This window comes from Tamandua tetradactyla, chromosome 4 (assembly GCF_023851605.1).
Source record: "Tamandua tetradactyla isolate mTamTet1 chromosome 4, mTamTet1.pri, whole genome shotgun sequence".
In the NCBI taxonomy this organism is placed as follows: domain Eukaryota; kingdom Metazoa; phylum Chordata; class Mammalia; order Pilosa; family Myrmecophagidae; genus Tamandua; species Tamandua tetradactyla.
In genome coordinates this window covers 6,351,594-6,366,821 of record NC_135330.1, presented here as the reverse complement: position 1 = coordinate 6,366,821, position 15,228 = coordinate 6,351,594, and the positions used below count along the sequence as shown (strand labels likewise).

Here is a 15,228-nt window from a genome sequence, read left to right as displayed (position 1 = left end):
TGCAGCGCTCTCTCGTCTTCGGAAACTCCTGTTGCTCAGCAACGTGTTCCTGCTGCCTCCTGAGCCCTGCCAGCCGGGGGCGGGGGTGGAGCAGGGGGCAGCAGGGAGGGCCCAGGCAGGCAAGGGTTGGGGCCGTGGCAGGGACTGCTTGCTAAGCCCCTAAGTTGTTCTGTTCCCATTCTCAGAACAGTGTTCCAGTCTTCCTGAGATGCAGGCAACGCTCCCCAAGCCTCACCATGTCTATCAGTGCGCCTTGAACCGGGACCTGTCTTCTCATCCACAACCTCATCCCGTCGCCAGGCCCCTCGTCCTTCCCTGGATCCCTTCCCCAATTCCTGATTCTCAGTCCTCCATTCCAAGGGTCTCCAACAATTTTTAACCCATGAAGATTTGGGATGCTTAAAAGAAATCATTCATTTTAAAGCACTTTGAAAATCTTAGGCTCCAGGCTAGCTAATGACCTTGGCCCCGTCCTTGGCTAGAAACTTTCCCTACTGACCCCTAGCTCAAGGTCTGTTTGCTCTTAGTGAGTGGAAGGATGGGTGGGAGTGGCCCACTGGGGACAGTGGTCTACCCATACCTTCCGAGTTTTCTTTTCCCTGCAGCCTGGCTTGCCCTCTTCTGCTCTGCTAGCCCATCACTGTGAGTTCTGATGCAGGGTTTGAGAACCATAGTTTCTGGGATGTGTGTGCCATGGTGAACTCAGTGTGTTCCCACAGTAAACAAGGAAGGAAAGTGAGATAGAGAGGGGGTTTCTCCCCACCCCAGTCCCAGGAGGCTCTGACCTAAGCCTCCTCATCTCCCTGTACCCTTCTCATTGGTTCTCCCTGGTTTCCTGGGGACTGGGGCAAGGGAATAAAGGCAGAGGGCAGTGGGAAGGAGCCCGCTGCTGCTACTTTCATTCTCTGGTCTCACTCGCTCCCTTGGTGAGTTCTTCTTGGGTGATGAAGCTGGAGGACAATCAGCCATGTTGACCCATAAGGGAGGCCTGGCCCGAGGAGCGGGCATTTGCTCTGGGAAGAGTAGGCAGAAGGTTTGGAGTTGTGATGATCAGAACTTTCCTGAGAAATGGCTCTGGGGGAGCAGGTGGGAATCAGAACCAGCCAGGATGACCCTGTGTCCTGGCTGCGTCTCCTTGAGGTTTTCGAGTGGTGGGAGATGAATGACAGGTCTAGTTCGACACCCATCGGTGGGCTTCGGGCTGGAGGTGGGAGCCGACAGCTCCTTCCTTCTTGCTCAGGACCCTCCAGCAGGATTCGCCTGCAGCCCCCAAGCTCCTTGGGTGTTGTCCCCTTTGTGGTTTTCAAGTCTGAGCCACAGGAGCTCCACCTGCCTCGTGGAATCAAGGGCCCCATTTCATCCCAACCTCTGGACTCAGGTCTCAGAATGATCCTGGAGTTGTCGTATGTCCACCGCCCGGGCTCCTGGCCAGCCTCTGGGTGTGTGGGTCTCTGGGCCTTGAGACTGGAGACCCACTGGGCAAGTCAGTCACCTTTCTTTCTCTTACTTCCTGTTGACGCCTCATCTCCAGTTCCGGCTCCAGCCGCCTCTAGCCCCTGGACTCTCTTTGCCCTGACCCCCCCCCCTTCTAGAATGGACCCTCCGGGACAGCAGGTGATTCCGGCACTGCGGTACAGGAGGGGCTCGGGTGGAGACTCCTCTGGTGCCCAGAGCTCACGCGATGAGGCAGACAGAAAACCGTGACCCTTTCCTGTTCGGCCAGCCTGTCACCAGTTCTTCTTTGAAGAACCATCTTGGCATTCTTTTGCGCCCAGGGCCCTTTTCTCAAACACCCCATAGGCTGTGGAGCCTGTGGTCTTATAGGGTGACCCGGCAGGCTTCCTGCTCGGCGGGGCCCAGGTTAGCCTTGGGTCTCATTGTAAGCTGCCTGCATGCGGCTGTCTCATCGTGGGGTTCAGTCCCTGGTCCCCTGAGGAAGGGGCCTTAGAGGGGGCCAGTGTAGAAGGTGGTCGCCTGTTCCTCCCCCCCAGAGCTGTGCGCTGTGATGGAGACGCCTCTGGAGAAGGCCCTGACGACCATGGTCACCACATTCCACAAATACTCTGGAAGAGAGGGCAGCAAGCTGACTCTGAGCAGGAAGGAACTGAAAGAGCTGATTATGAAGGAGCTGTGTCTTGGGGAGGTAAGTGGCTGTTCCCTCACCCCCACTGCAATGGCTGAGTGCTTCCTGTGGCTGCCAGGGGGGCAGGGGGCAAAAAATAAATAAATTAGAAATAAAATAAATAAATAAATAAAAGAAGAGGCGGAAACAGCAAGCCCACTGTGGGAGGTGGGGCCCGGCCCTTGGCTGCACAGGGCCCCAGCCTGAGGGCGCACACGCGCTCGGCCTCAGGGCCCTCCAGTCTGAGCCTGGAGCGAGGTGGCCAAAGGGCACCTAAAGAGACCCAGGAGGAAGTTCTAGACCTCAGCGTGGGGGGTGGGCCAGGTTCACTGGGAAGGAGGAGCTGAGCATGGAGGGTGGGGTGAGCGCAAGGAGCAGGGTCGGGTGGGCCCAGCTCCCCCCGCGGTGGCAGAGCCTGGGCGAGGGATTGCGGGGTGAAGGGTCCAGGTGCCTGGGTGGAGCTGTGTACACCTCGAGGGCTCCTGATGGTTCCCCATGCGCCTGAGGGGCGTTGACGTGGGAACCAAGAGGAGAGGCCTGCTAACCCGAGAACACAGGGTAGGAGGGAGGCAGGACCGATTCCCACCAGCTGGAGATGATGGAGATGGTGGGAGGGAGGTGACAGTGAGGGAAATCGAGGCTCAGACACATTATATAACTTGTTCAAAGATACCCAGCTAGTGAGAGGCTAAGCTGGAATTTCAGGCCAGGCCTATGTCTTACCCTCCCTTTTCCCTGTAACACTCAGCCTAGGGGCTCTCCCATCACCCCGCATCCTGGTACCCGGCAGCCTCCACAGAGGAGACGCTCCCTGGAGTGTGCTCGGCTGGGCAGGAGACTGAGTCAGGTGTGGGTGTCCCGCAGGCTCCCCGCATCCCGGGCTCATGAGGGCAGAGGAGGGGCCACATGCCCTGCAGGAGTTAATGACAGGGGGGCCGAGGCTCAGGAGGCCTCAGTCTAACAGGAGGTCAGGCTGGGGCCAAGTCACATCGCCACAAGGCTGTTTCCGTCTCTGTATGTCCTGACATCCCGACTCCTGAGGAAAACACGGAGCTGAGGGCAATGCAAGGCGGGCAGGGCCTCCCGGTCTGTAGTTTCTTCCTGGTTCACCTCCAGGACCCTCTCTCCCTCCTTCTGGTGGAGCCGTGGGGAGGGTAGGGGAGCAGGCAGAGGACATGAGTGGGCAGCCAGGCTCCCTCTGCATGCCAGCTTTCCTGCCGGCTTGGAGGGACGGGGTGGCTTCTCAGAACCAATTCTCAGTTGTCTCTTAAAATGAGGCCAGACTGAGTCTTGGCTCATCTTCAGAGCCATACAGCCACCATCCCATTTTCATTAGGTGCTGGTAGGAAATCTAGATGATCTAGATTTATCTACAGCTGGAAATCTCCATCCATTTCTTTGGGTGGGGAAGGATGTGGAGGGGGTCGTGTCTGTACCAGGCTCCCCACTGCCATTTATCTGGATTCGGGAGGCATCACGGAGCCCTTACCCGCTGCCAGGCCCTGTGCTGGGCAAGACTCCCGGGGCGTCTGACCCGGCGGGGATCGGCCCTGGCCGGGGGCTGCCTTCTGGGGTGGGGGGATGGCCCCCCCCCGCGAGGTCAGGGCGGGCTGAGCGCCTTGCCGAGCTGGCCCTCCTCCTGGCCCCTCACAGAAGATGGAGGAGGGCAGCATCGACAACTTGATGAAGAGCCTGGACAAAAACAGCGACCAGGAGATCGACTTCAAGGAATACTCGGTGTTCCTGAGCACGCTGTGCATGGCCTACAACGACTTCTTCCTGGAGGACAGCAAGTGACCAGGCGGCCCCGCCCCCGGCCCCGCCCCGCCCTCCGCAGCCCCTCCCCCACGCCCGCCCCGCCCCGCCCTCCCCCACGCCCGCCTTAGGCCCCGCCCTCCTTACGCCCTCCCGGATGGACCCCGCCCCAACCTTCCCTCCCAGCGGAGGAAATAAAGATCTTGCACTTCGGGGCCTGGAAGCTGGTTTTGGAGTTGTCTCGTTCACGCTGGCTGGGCGCGGGGGCGTGGGGTGCCGGTGGCAGGGACTTGTCTTCCGTGGGGGCATGGGTGCTTCCAGATGTTCATCGGTGCACCATTGGGCGCCGCCGTCTCCCTCATCTAAGGTTGTCCCTGAGCCCCTCCGCACCCCCCACCCCCGAGCTGCGCTTCTGGGGCCCCCCGCGTTCTAGCACCCGGAGGCCGGGGAAGGACCGGGGCGGCCGCCGCTCCCGCCTCCTTCCCCTCCAGGTGCCCGCGGGCCAATCGAGCTAGGGAGGTTGGGGTGCTGGACGTGGCTGGGCTGGGCTTGCGGGTGTCTCCCCAAGACCCTCCAGTTCTTCCACTAGGGACCCCCCACCCCCTGCCGCAGCCCGGAGCGGCCCCGGGGCAGGGCGGGGCGGGGGGCGGGGTGCGCGTGTCCCGCAGGGCGGGGCGGGGCGGGGGGCGGGGTGTGCGTGTCCCGCAGGGCGGGGCGGGGCGGGGGGCGGGGTGTGCGTGTCCCGCAGGGCGGGGCGGGGGGCGGACGTGGAGGTCGGGCTCTCTCCGCAGCCGGCCCCCGGGCGGTGGCTTTAAGGCGGTCGGGGTGGCGGTTCAGAGCGTCCTGTCCGCTCTCCCTCCGCGCCTCTGTTCCGCGCTGCGGTGAGTTCTTCTCCTGGCCCGTCTGGGTCGTTCCAGGGCCGCCCGGTCCCTCGGGCCGGGGATCCAGGCGCGTCCCCGCCGGCGCCCGCCTGCAGACTGGGGCGGGGGGGACCTGTCTGCGGGGCGGGGGGTTCAGGAGCGGCCGCGCTGGGCCGGGCGGCGCCGCGGGCCAAGGCCACCGGATGGGGCGCTCCCCGGGTGTGCCTTTCTGGGGTGCTGGTGTGTCAGATCGCTGTGTGTGGCCGTGTGAGTGAGTGTATGTGTGGCCGTTATACTCCAGACTTCTCCGGGAACCCCTGGAGGACAGATCTCAGGAGTGCCCAAAGTTGCTGGTCCCATGTGCAGCGTGGAGCCCCGGCCTCTCCTGACTCTCCTGGCCTCTCTTCCCCTCGCCTCCCCTCGCTTCCCCTCGCCTCCCCTCCTCAGCGCTGGTCCCTCAGGGTGCTGGTCTGTTTGGGAGCCCAGCGCTAGAGGCTGCCCTCCTCCTCCCTCTCAAGCCCTGGGCCACCCCCGGGGACCAGTTGTCTGCGGCAGAGCCTTGAGGTCCAGCCCTGGTGGGGGTGGTGGGGGCTCTGCAGCAAGGCTCTTGGCTGTGCTCGGGAGTGAGAGGTCCCTGCTGTCCACTGGGCCTTGAGCAGCCCCCTCTGCCCCCAGCTCTGCCCCGAGAAGCCATGGCATGCCCCCTGGACCAGGCCATCTGCCTCCTGGTGAGCACCTTCCACAAGTACTCTGGCAGGGAGGGAGACAGGAACACCCTGAGCAAGAGGGAGCTGAAGGAGCTGATCCAGAAGGAGCTCGCCATCGGCTCGGTGAGCGCCAACCCCCCTGCCCTGCCCTTTAAGAAGCAGAACTGGGATACGGGGGTGGGGGACAGCACCGGGTGCCGGGCATTCACGCGTTTCTGTGTTCTGGGGCACCGGACCACAGCCCTGCCTGGGTGGGGTCCCGGTCCCCTGGGTGGGGGGATATACCCACCCTGATATTCCCTCCCCCTGAGGGGGGAGCAGGACTCAAGGAGAAGTAAGCCCTGAGCCTGAGGCGCACAGGGACCCTCTTGTGTGGCCACCTGTACGGGAGAGGGCAGCCTGGGCGGGGCGAAGGGAGAGGATGCTGGGTTCTCACGCCTGGGTCTGGACCCCCTTCTGACCTCAGAAGCTGCAGGATGCTGAGATTGCAAAGCTGATGGACGAGCTGGATCGCAACAAGGACCAGGAGGTGAACTTCCAGGAATATGTCACCTTCCTGGGGGCCTTGGCCATGATTTATAGTGAAGCTCTCAAGGGCTGAGGAAATTGGGAAAGGGACCCTTAGGGGTCCGATGGTGGGGAATTGTAAAATAAAATGTCTTTTTTTTCTTTGGTCAAATCTACACCCGTGTCCTGGCCTCATGATTTCTGATTTTCTCCTTCTGCTTGGTGCTGTGCCAGCTAGTCTGAAAGTTTGCTCAGAGGGTGGGTGTCGCTCATGACTCACCAGGCCAGGGTCCAGTGGCAGGCCCACAACGTGGGATCCACCCCGACAAGGCTGCTGTCACCCCTTAAGGTGACTTTATATGAATTACAAAAAGATGTCCCTTCTAGATGAAGCCGTCTTAAGGAAAAGTCCCCAGCTGAGAAGATTCTGGAAGAAGCTTAGAGAAGAAATGGTGCCTGGGTGGGGCTGTGCTGGGAGTGGGGGCAGATAGTCCCAGCAGGCCCCCAGAAGAGTTGAGTCCTAGTGAGAGAGGAACAAGTACCCGGAGGGGGGCCCCTAGGGCAGGGCAGGTCTGGGTTCTCACCACAGTGAAGAGGGCAGTGGGAGGAGGGCACAGCTGAGGTGCCTGAGGCCTGGCCCCATGGAGTCTTCTGTCTGAGGCCGATGAGGAGATTGTATGGCTTTGCTCACCACCGGGGGTGGTGGTGGGGGGTGCTGCACGAGCAGTGCATCATGGGGTGCTCATGAAAGGGCTGGGCTGGGAGTCCCTGGGGCCGGACCCCAAACCTGCTTCAAGCCCTCCAGTCGACAATGAGCAGACAGGATGAGTCACCTTGGAGCCACGCCTAGTTCTCAGTCCCTGTCAGAGAAAGACATCACTGAGTGGGTGCCCAGCCCATTGGCTGAACCCGTATCAGTGGGCAGGAGCCCTGGGTGGAAAGAAGGTGGATGTTCCCCTCAGGCTGATGGGGCATTTGCCTCACGTCTCCCCTCTAGTGCCTAATTCCAGCCGGGCAAGGCAAGTCCCCAAGTCCCCTCTGCCCCCCGCAGCCCCCCACCCCTGCCATGCAGGTTCTGGGGGAAAGAGATCTCTACCTCAGATGGAAAGCACCCTCCCCTTTTTTAGCTGTTTTATTTGCACATCACATAATCCATCCGAAGTGTGCAATCAGTAGTTACACATTCACCACCACATCAGTATGAGAACATTCTCATTTCTTCTGAAGAAAAAAATCCCATGCCCCTCAGACTCCCCTATAATTGACATTTGGCTTTGATTGTAACAGTGGCGTGTGCTTGTTCTAGTCCACGTGAAACGTCTCTTATGTTTATACAATTAACCACCGTCCTCACCCACCCCGGGTTTCGCTGCCTTATGCAGCCCCTGTTCTAATCCTCCGGCTTTCCCCCCCAGGGTGGCACCCAGGACGCCAGCCTGCCTCCTCCATCCGCGCTCACCCACCTCGCCCGCCACCCGCTCGCTCATCTTCCCACCTCCCTGGGGAAGTGGGTGCTCCCACAGGAAGGGGTCCACGTGGGGGTCCAGCCCCCTCTGCACAGCCGCACCCACGTCTTGGCCGTGGTTAGCCCCCTCCGGAGTCGCACTTCTTGTGCATCCCGGGGCGGGGCGTGAGGACAGAGGGCCACACACTGGGGGGCGGAGGGGGGGCTGCCTTTCTCCAGCCTCTCGGCCGGGCCAGTGAAAGCGGTGCTGGCGTCAGGGAGCCTGTCCCATGAAGAGGGAGACAGGACTTGGGCGCCCAGGGAATGCCAAGGTCGGGAGACCATTTTGCTCCTGGCAAACAACCAAAAAATAAAGCGACCCAAATTAATGTAAGACACACCTGCTAGGAGCAAGTCAACGAGGGGAAGGCACCGGGAAGTCGGGTCTGAGCCTTGTTCCTCGGCCTGCCGGGCTCTCAGGACGAGACCTGGGTACAGATCGGTATAAAGCGGCTGGGAGAGGGAGGGGGCGCTGTCTCCGTGGGCTCTGCTGTCTCCGTGGGCCAAGAGCCGCGGCGGAGGGGAGGGGCTGTTTGGGGCAGCTCTGGGTGGGGGGTGGGGGAGGGGGGCAGGCCAAGGAGTGGAAGAGAAACCACAAACGGCACCGTCTACCTGTCATACACAGGTGTGAGCTCCGAGTTTGCCGTAGCAGTGGAGGGTGACAATGTGGATTTAAAACAAACCAAAAAACCCAGCAAGGAACAGATCTTGCGTTTGCTGGGGACATGGTTTCTGACTTAAGCTGGGGGCATGGTGCAGCACGGGGTGGGGAGAGGTGTGCCAATAAGCCGTTTTTATTGCATTTGCATTTATTGCAATTACTAAAGTAGCAACTGAATGCTTGATCACACTCTCTCACGCAGTGTAGTCTGGGCTAGAGCTGTGGAAGGGGCTCGGCTGTGAGCCCAGGGCTTCCTGCCCCAGCCTTCCGCTGAGCCCACAGGTCCCGAAGGCTGCCCTGGGGTGCGGCTCTGCCCGTCTCTCTCCCCATGGACAGGCTCTTCCTCCCGCGCTGTTGACACTCCCCCGGATCTGACATGAACCCTACAAGCCAGCTGCCCTCGCACCCCGGGGACCGCAGCGCCCCACCCATTTCTGTGAGCTGGGCAGGGCAGCAGGTAAGGGAGCTTTAGTGCTTTGGGCCACAGGGTGTCTCTCTTTCTGTCCTTGGCCAGCCTAACCCAAAACTAAGAACAGTGCCACCACTCAGCATCTGTATAACCCTTTTGTTTTTGCAAGGTCCATTCAGGTCCATTGTTCCTTGGGATCCTCGGAGCTTTATTCGTAGTGTATATCATCATCCCCATTCAGCAAGCGAGAAGACCAGGCACAGGGAAGTCCCTCACCCAGAGCAAACCATAAGTTAAGGAGAAGCTGAGGTACTCCTTGTTCAATGTCGGTGCATTAGTGCTTATCTCATGCTTTGCTATTTCTTCTTCATCCTTTTCTTTTAAAGGTTTAATTTAATTAAATGTTGAGGATATGCAAAAAATTATGAAATTACTTATAGAACACATCTAAGATATAGCAACAATGACACAAAACCCATTTAGGTTAGGAAGGGAAGGCAATCATTTTGTAGGTGGAATCTTGATTAGATTATCTCCACAGAGATGTGACTCACCCAGTTGTGGGTATTAACCTTTCATTAGAGGGAAATGTGTCGCCACCTACAGGTGGGTCTTGATTAGTTTCCTGGAATCCTTTAAAAGAGGAAGCATTTTGGAGAGAGCCACGAGATCCATGAGAGAACCACGAGATCCATGAGAGAACCACGAGAACCCACACAGCCCGCGACCTTTGGAGATGAAGAAGGAAAACACTCCCGGGGCAGCTTCATGAAACAAGAATCCCAGAGAGAAAGCCAGCAGACGTTGCCACGTTCACCATGTGCCTTTCCAGTTGAGAGAGAAACCCTGGACTTCATTGGCCTTTCTTGAGCGAAGGTAACTTCTTGTTGGTGCCTTAATTTGGACATTTCTACAGACTTGCTTTAATTGGGACATTTTCATGGCCTTAGAACTGTAAACTCGCAACTTAATAACTTAAAAAGCCATTCTGTTTCTGGCATACTGCATTCTGGCAGCTAGCAAACTAGAGTACAGTCCCTTTCCCTTCCCTTTCAGCGGAGCTGCGGAAATCTGCCAATCCATTTTGTCAGGTTTAGTTTAATTACGGACAATAAAATAAATCCACTTAACGGGCACTTTAAGCCACACTGTATCTCAACAGGAGGAGAGCTAATGAGCCAGGGCGAGCACGTGTCAGCCCCTCTGGGCCGTGGATCCCACTCTGCCTACAGGATATCTTGAGTTCTACGTGCGGCTTGTGCCCCTCTGAATTATGGACCCAGGGAAGGAGGAAGCAATGCCGATAGGCATACTGAATAATAGTCCATCCTATTTTTTCTCCTATTTTTTTGTATGGAAAATAAATTTGAATTTAAGTTCTATTATTTTCACTTTGCACCCAGATTTGGAGCTCATCAGCTAGACCACTGCACTTAAACACTAGTATTCATAAAAATCTCCTGTGAAGGCTGTTGGAAAGTAGGCTTCTAGGGCCTCTCTGCCTTCCCCGAGAACCTCATTTAGTAGCGGTTTCAAATCAGTTAAGATAGATTTTGAATTTGGGTTCCAGTGGAGGCCGGGCCCAACATAATGGGAGACAGAGACAATAACACAAGACAAAAGAAGAGTTTATTACTCACAGGTCCGGGGAGAGAGGGTGCCATGGGGGTAGTGGGAAGGGGTATCCGCTCTAGTGGCTCAACCAGCAGAGGGGTGCCCGCGGGCAGCACAAGGGGCTGGGGGCTGGGGGGCCCTGTGCTGTAGCTTTACCGTGGTCCAGGACTGGAGGTTAGTAGATTTCCGGCGTCACTCAAGTTTGCATTCAAAGCAAGAAGGTGGAGGGACTGCGGGCCTCAGTGTGTAGGTGGGGCGGGTGGTGGCCGCAGCTCATGGAAAGCTTATGGCTCAGCTAAAGGGAGATGGCTGCCGAGGCAGCACCCTCACATTTTGATACTTAGGGCAGTGGGTCTGGGCTGGGTTAGGAGCCAGTATTTTGACAGCACCTCTAGCTTTTTTTTTTTTAATAGCATGGGCAGGCACCGGGAATCAAACCCGGGTCTCCGGCACGGCAGGCGAGAACTCTGCCTGCTGAGCCACCGTGGCCCGCACCTCTGGCTATGAGACGGTTGATCCTAGAACTCCACGACCACCAGCCTACACGACTGGGCGGGCACAGGACAGAGCAAGCTGGGTGGATGAGCAAGTGTTTGCATGAAGTCAGCGTCAGGTTAGCTCGCAACTCCGGGGCCAGGGCACGCGCAGTGTAAAGAAGGCAGTGCCCAAATTCTTCAGGGTTTTTGGTTCAGCACATAGTCTCATGCCCCCTGGCAGGTGAATTATGTACAGTCTCATTCGGTAAATCTAGGGTGATTTAGGCAGCCCCGGTTCCTGGGATTGAACCCCACTCACACCTGCTGAGGGGTTCCAGGTCTTCCCTACCCGTGGAGAAAGCCACCCAACGTCACACCTTGTGGCCAAGAGTCTTGAATTACTATCAGCTCCCAGGAGGGAGGCTGCAGGTCTGAAGAGCTGTAGGATGCCTGTGCCGGATGGGTTCTAGGGGTGGTCTAGTCCGTGAGTTAGAGTCTTCCCTGGGCAGGGCACTGAAAACAGCCATACAGCTCGTGTCCCGCACAAAAGGTGCTGTCAGGCCCTTTGGGGGGTGGGGCAGGGCTAGGGTTCGGCCTGGCAGCCCTTGCTAAGCCGCCCGAGCAGGCAGGGCTGCTTCTGTCCGGACGAGAGAGGCCTTGTCCCACCTGCGCGAAGGTGGGTAAAGGGCAGCCGGTGGCCACGGCTCAGGGCCCTCTTCCCAGCGTTTGGTGAGGACACTCCACTTTTAACTACAGTAATAAATTTCTCCTTAAAAATTCATTTAAAAACCAACCTAAGGGTTCTTTTTAAAAAAAATCTACCCAAAGTAGATTACAATGCATGAAGGTGACATAAAATCAACTTCACTTCTCAGCATCACAAACGTTTGTAATACAAAAAAATCCAGGGATGGAGACTATAAATAAGAAAGGTACAAAAGGTGTTTACCTAAAAAATAAAAAATAAATAAATTAATTAAAAATAGATTTTTTTTCCCCCCAAACTCTAATTGTAGTGTAGGTAGGCATCAGGGTAAGTGCTTCACAGGCTCTTCCTTTGGTAAGAATGCGCTCCTGCCGAGCTGCTTCTGGGGGCGTGAACGCGAGATGCTCACACGCATTGCACACGCAAGCACACGCACTCGCAGGGGTAGACACGTGGCTGAATTCTTGTGATTCTGGGCACTTGACGTCCATGTTCTTTAAGTGTGCCCACCTTCCTACGACAGTTGATAAGTTACCTCTTTGGAGGCAGGACGTGTTCTTGGAAGGAGCCCTGATGGCCAGTCTTTCCTGCTGGGGAGTATCTGGCTGCTTACGGGATCCTTTCCCGCTCCCCTTGCCTTTGTGTACTGTCCCCCCACTGAGGCTGTGAAGGGGCCCGTCCCCAGGTGAGTGAGGCCAGGCTGCTGCATGCTGGAGCGGCTGGATTTGCCAGACCACCCATCGGCCACCTCTTCTCTGCTGGCCTCCTGGCTGGGCTTCTTGCAGAGCTGCAGGGGCGTGGGAGGGGGTCACTGTGCTGCCCCAGCGCTCACAGTGTCCTCCAGGATGTCATTATTAAACTGTTTAGAGGCTGACCTGCCACGGCCGGCTCTGCCCTCCTGGCTCCCCCCGGAATTCGTCTGCTCCCCCTCTTTGGAGCTGCTCCCCAACATTAAGTTTTTGATACTTTTTTTTTTCTCTCTATTTTTGTTTTAAATCAGTGTGTTCCCACCCCCTCTCATTCTGCAGGGGAATCGCTGGAATCGCAAAGAGGAAGGAAAGAAATTTGGTGGCTTCACTTGGCCAGGATCCCACACTCAGACCGAGGTAGGGCGGGATGCAGGCCCCCCGCGCAGCCCGTCTGCACGCAGTCCAGCGCCTGAGGGGCCGTCTGCAAAGGCTTCTTTTGTTCTTTTTTATTTTCTAATTCTTTCAAAAGCTTCTTTTGATGTATTTATTTTTCACAATAAAAATACTTTTTGTCCTCCAAATTATACCAATAAATATGGGGACTTTAAAAAATTAAAAAAATTACTAGTGGCCAATGAGAGGAAAGGGTAAGGGGTATGGCATGTATGAGCTTTTTCTTTTTCTTTTCTTTTGCTGGAGAGATGCAAATGTTCAAAAAAACGGTCATGGTAATAAATACACAACCATGTGATGATATTGTGAGCCATGGGTGGCCACCATGTCAAGAATGTTTGCATGTTTGTTGTTTACAATAAAAATGTTTTTTAATTTTGGAAAATATTAAAAAATTTAAAGAGAAAGAAAATCACCTGGAATTCCATCTCCATGAAATCACCACCATTAACTATTTGATCACATACTTTCATGCATCTCTTTATATATATATACTATATATTGATATATATATATGAAATCTCATAGAAATGGGATCATGTAATAGACGCTGGCTTACTGATGCTCTTTTTCAAAGGCAGCAGTGTTTTTGGTTTGTTTATTGTGCTTACTTTCTTTTCTCTCTTTCGTTTTCCCCCCCCATACCTTTCCTGTCCCCACATCTCTTCTCTCTCGGTATCTGTATTTTAATATTTACGTTTATTAATTTTATCGTGTAATTGGATCAGAGACAAATTTCGTACTAATCACCTCACAATTAATTAAGGCCTGGGGCAACGCGATTAAATCCAGATGAACTGTCCTTCCTGCAGACTCCACAGGTGAGACATGAGGAAAAGGGATTTTTCTCTGCTTATAAAGGGGACGAAGGCAGCTGCCTCCCTCCCCTTCTGAAGGGTCTGTTTGGAAATGTACAGGGCCTGAGTCCCAACTCCCATCTTTTTGGAATGTAAATAAAATCTCTCCAGGAGCAGGGAGCCCTGGTCTCTTTGGCTTTTACTTCAGCCAGAGGTGTGTCTGGCTAAAGGGTTTCGACCCCTTTTGAGGTCCCTAAGGAAACAGCACTCTAGGCACCTCTGCACCTTGGAGCTGAACCCAGGAACCTCGCCCTGGTGTAAGGCTTTGGCCTTCTCAGGGAGATATTGTAAGTTTTATTATCCGTTCAGGCCTGACGCCCGGATGGCTCCGAGGCCCGTGGTCCTGGACAGGCCCCGTGAAGCCTGCAGAAGGCACCTGTAAGGGGAGGTGTCACCCCCCCCGCCCCGGGCCCTCCCACGGCAGTGCCCACTGGAGTCCGCGGAGAGGCTGCCTGGGAGGAGGGGTGCCACAGGGCTGCAGGGAGCAGAGAAGGGAAACTTCGGTGAGCCAGGGGCCGCCACACCCTGGGATGTCCAAGCAGATCTTTCTCTGTCTTCCCAGTGCCCGGCTCCCTCACCTGAGCCCTGCCAACCCGGGACACGGCCCAGCCTCTGCCGGGAGGACGTGAGAGAAGCGAGGAGGATGCTGAGGCACACCACCCTTGGTGCCCTGGCATTCGGACGTGTTTCGGCCTCCAGGCTCAGTAAGGCGTGGGGTGGGCAGGCCCACAGGGCTCCCTCTCAGCAGACGCCTCCTCCTCTTCCTCAGCGGTCCCTCAAGTCCCCCGGCTCTCCATGGCCGTGCCTTTCCCTTGAGACTCCACCCTCTCCTTGGATAAACCAGATCCCCTCAGAACGGGACTGGGAGCGGCCCCAGGCCAGGCGGTGCCCAGGGTGGAAGTGGGATTAGAGACCCTGGAGAGAGGAAGCGATGCGCGCTCCAGCCCCTTTCTCCCCCGCAGCACGTGCAGGCTGCCAGGCGTCTCCTCACAGACGATCCAGAAGCAGGGCTGCTGAGGACGTCCACGGGCACTTGTGTCATTTGGGGCTCTTTCCTCCATGAAATAACTATAAACAGTATGCTTTATCACTACATTGTTATAAAGACAAATACAAGCCAAGATGGGACCATTATTGTATAATCATCATCATTATTATGTTCACTTTTAATTCTGGCTTTAAAAGAAGTGACAATTAAATCATTTTCATAGGCCCCTAAAAGCACATGCCTCCTATGCTATAGAGTCAAGTACATCTCGCTGCAGGGGATGTGGAAAAATAGTCAAGTCTTTCTTTAAAAAAAAAACAACAGTCTTATTGAGATACAATTCACATACCATAAAAAAAAATCACCATTTTAAAGTGTGCGATTCAGCGGTTTTTAATATGTTCGCAGAATTGGGCAGCCATGGCCATGCTCCAATTCCAGAACATTTTCATCATCCACAGAAGAAGCCCCCACCTAACAGCAATCACTCCCATCCCCACCCCCAAGCCCCCAGTAACCACTAATCTGGTGTCTGTCTTTGCATTTGCCTGGCCTGGTCTTCCCCATGCACTGACGCCTGCAGTATGTGACCTTTTATGACTGACGCCTCACACTCAGCGCGATGATTTCCAAGTTCTCGCCCGCTGGCACTTCTGTCAACCCTTCATCACTTTGCATGGCTGAGTAACATCCCACTGAATGCATACACTACATTTTGTCTATCTATCCATCTATTGATGGGCATTTGGGGTGTTCCCGCCTTTTGGCTATTGTGAATAATGCCACTATGAAGAGTCACATGCAGGTTTTAGAGTGGGTGTGTGTTTTCAGTTCTCGTAGGTTTCCTCTGTGAGAAAATCAATGACATGACATGTGGCATCACTGATCCTCTTCCTTGTGAACTAGCAGTCCCGGCCTTA

General features: G+C 55.8%; 2 protein-coding genes and 1 long non-coding RNA gene across 3 annotated transcripts; all 3 read left to right on the top strand.

Annotated features, from left to right (window-relative positions):
- The first annotated feature begins 897 nt into the window (after positions 1 to 897).
- S100A5 (S100 calcium binding protein A5) lies at positions 898 to 3,919 on the top strand. Its single transcript, XM_077155683.1, has 3 exons — positions 898 to 926; positions 1,992 to 2,143; positions 3,776 to 3,919. The coding sequence occupies exons 2-3, from the start codon at positions 2,006 to 2,008 to the stop codon at positions 3,917 to 3,919; spliced, it is 282 nt and encodes a 93-aa protein (XP_077011798.1). The 5' UTR covers positions 898 to 926; positions 1,992 to 2,005.
- Positions 3,920 to 4,622: 703 nt separating this feature from the next.
- Positions 4,623 to 6,127, top strand: LOC143678731 (protein S100-A6). The gene is made up of 3 exons (XM_077155682.1): positions 4,623 to 4,758; positions 5,413 to 5,567; positions 5,911 to 6,127. Exons 2-3 carry the CDS (start codon positions 5,430 to 5,432, stop codon positions 6,043 to 6,045), a joined length of 273 nt encoding a protein of 90 aa, XP_077011797.1. The 5' UTR covers positions 4,623 to 4,758; positions 5,413 to 5,429; the 3' UTR covers positions 6,046 to 6,127.
- A 1,686-nt stretch (positions 6,128 to 7,813) lies between these two features.
- LOC143678730 (uncharacterized) lies at positions 7,814 to 13,956 on the top strand. The gene is made up of 6 exons (XR_013173426.1): positions 7,814 to 7,897; positions 8,453 to 8,573; positions 9,132 to 9,401; positions 12,350 to 12,427; positions 13,230 to 13,284; positions 13,883 to 13,956. It is a non-coding gene; the product is annotated as an uncharacterized LOC143678730 (long non-coding RNA).
- Positions 13,957 to 15,228: the final 1,272 nt, after the last annotated feature.

Excerpts from the sequence above, each read along its gene's own strand:
- S100A5 (XM_077155683.1), top strand. The coding sequence starts at position 2,006 with ATGGAGACGCCTCTGGAGAAGGCCCTGACGACCATGGTCACCACATTC. Across the intron at positions 2,144-3,775 it reads AGGAGCTGTGTCTTGGGGAG|AAGATGGAGGAGGGCAGCAT; the intron begins GTAAGTGGCTGT and ends GGCCCCTCACAG.
- LOC143678731 (XM_077155682.1), top strand. The coding sequence starts at position 5,430 with ATGGCATGCCCCCTGGACCAGGCCATCTGCCTCCTGGTGAGCACCTTC. Across the intron at positions 5,568-5,910 it reads AGGAGCTCGCCATCGGCTCG|AAGCTGCAGGATGCTGAGAT; the intron begins GTGAGCGCCAAC and ends TTCTGACCTCAG.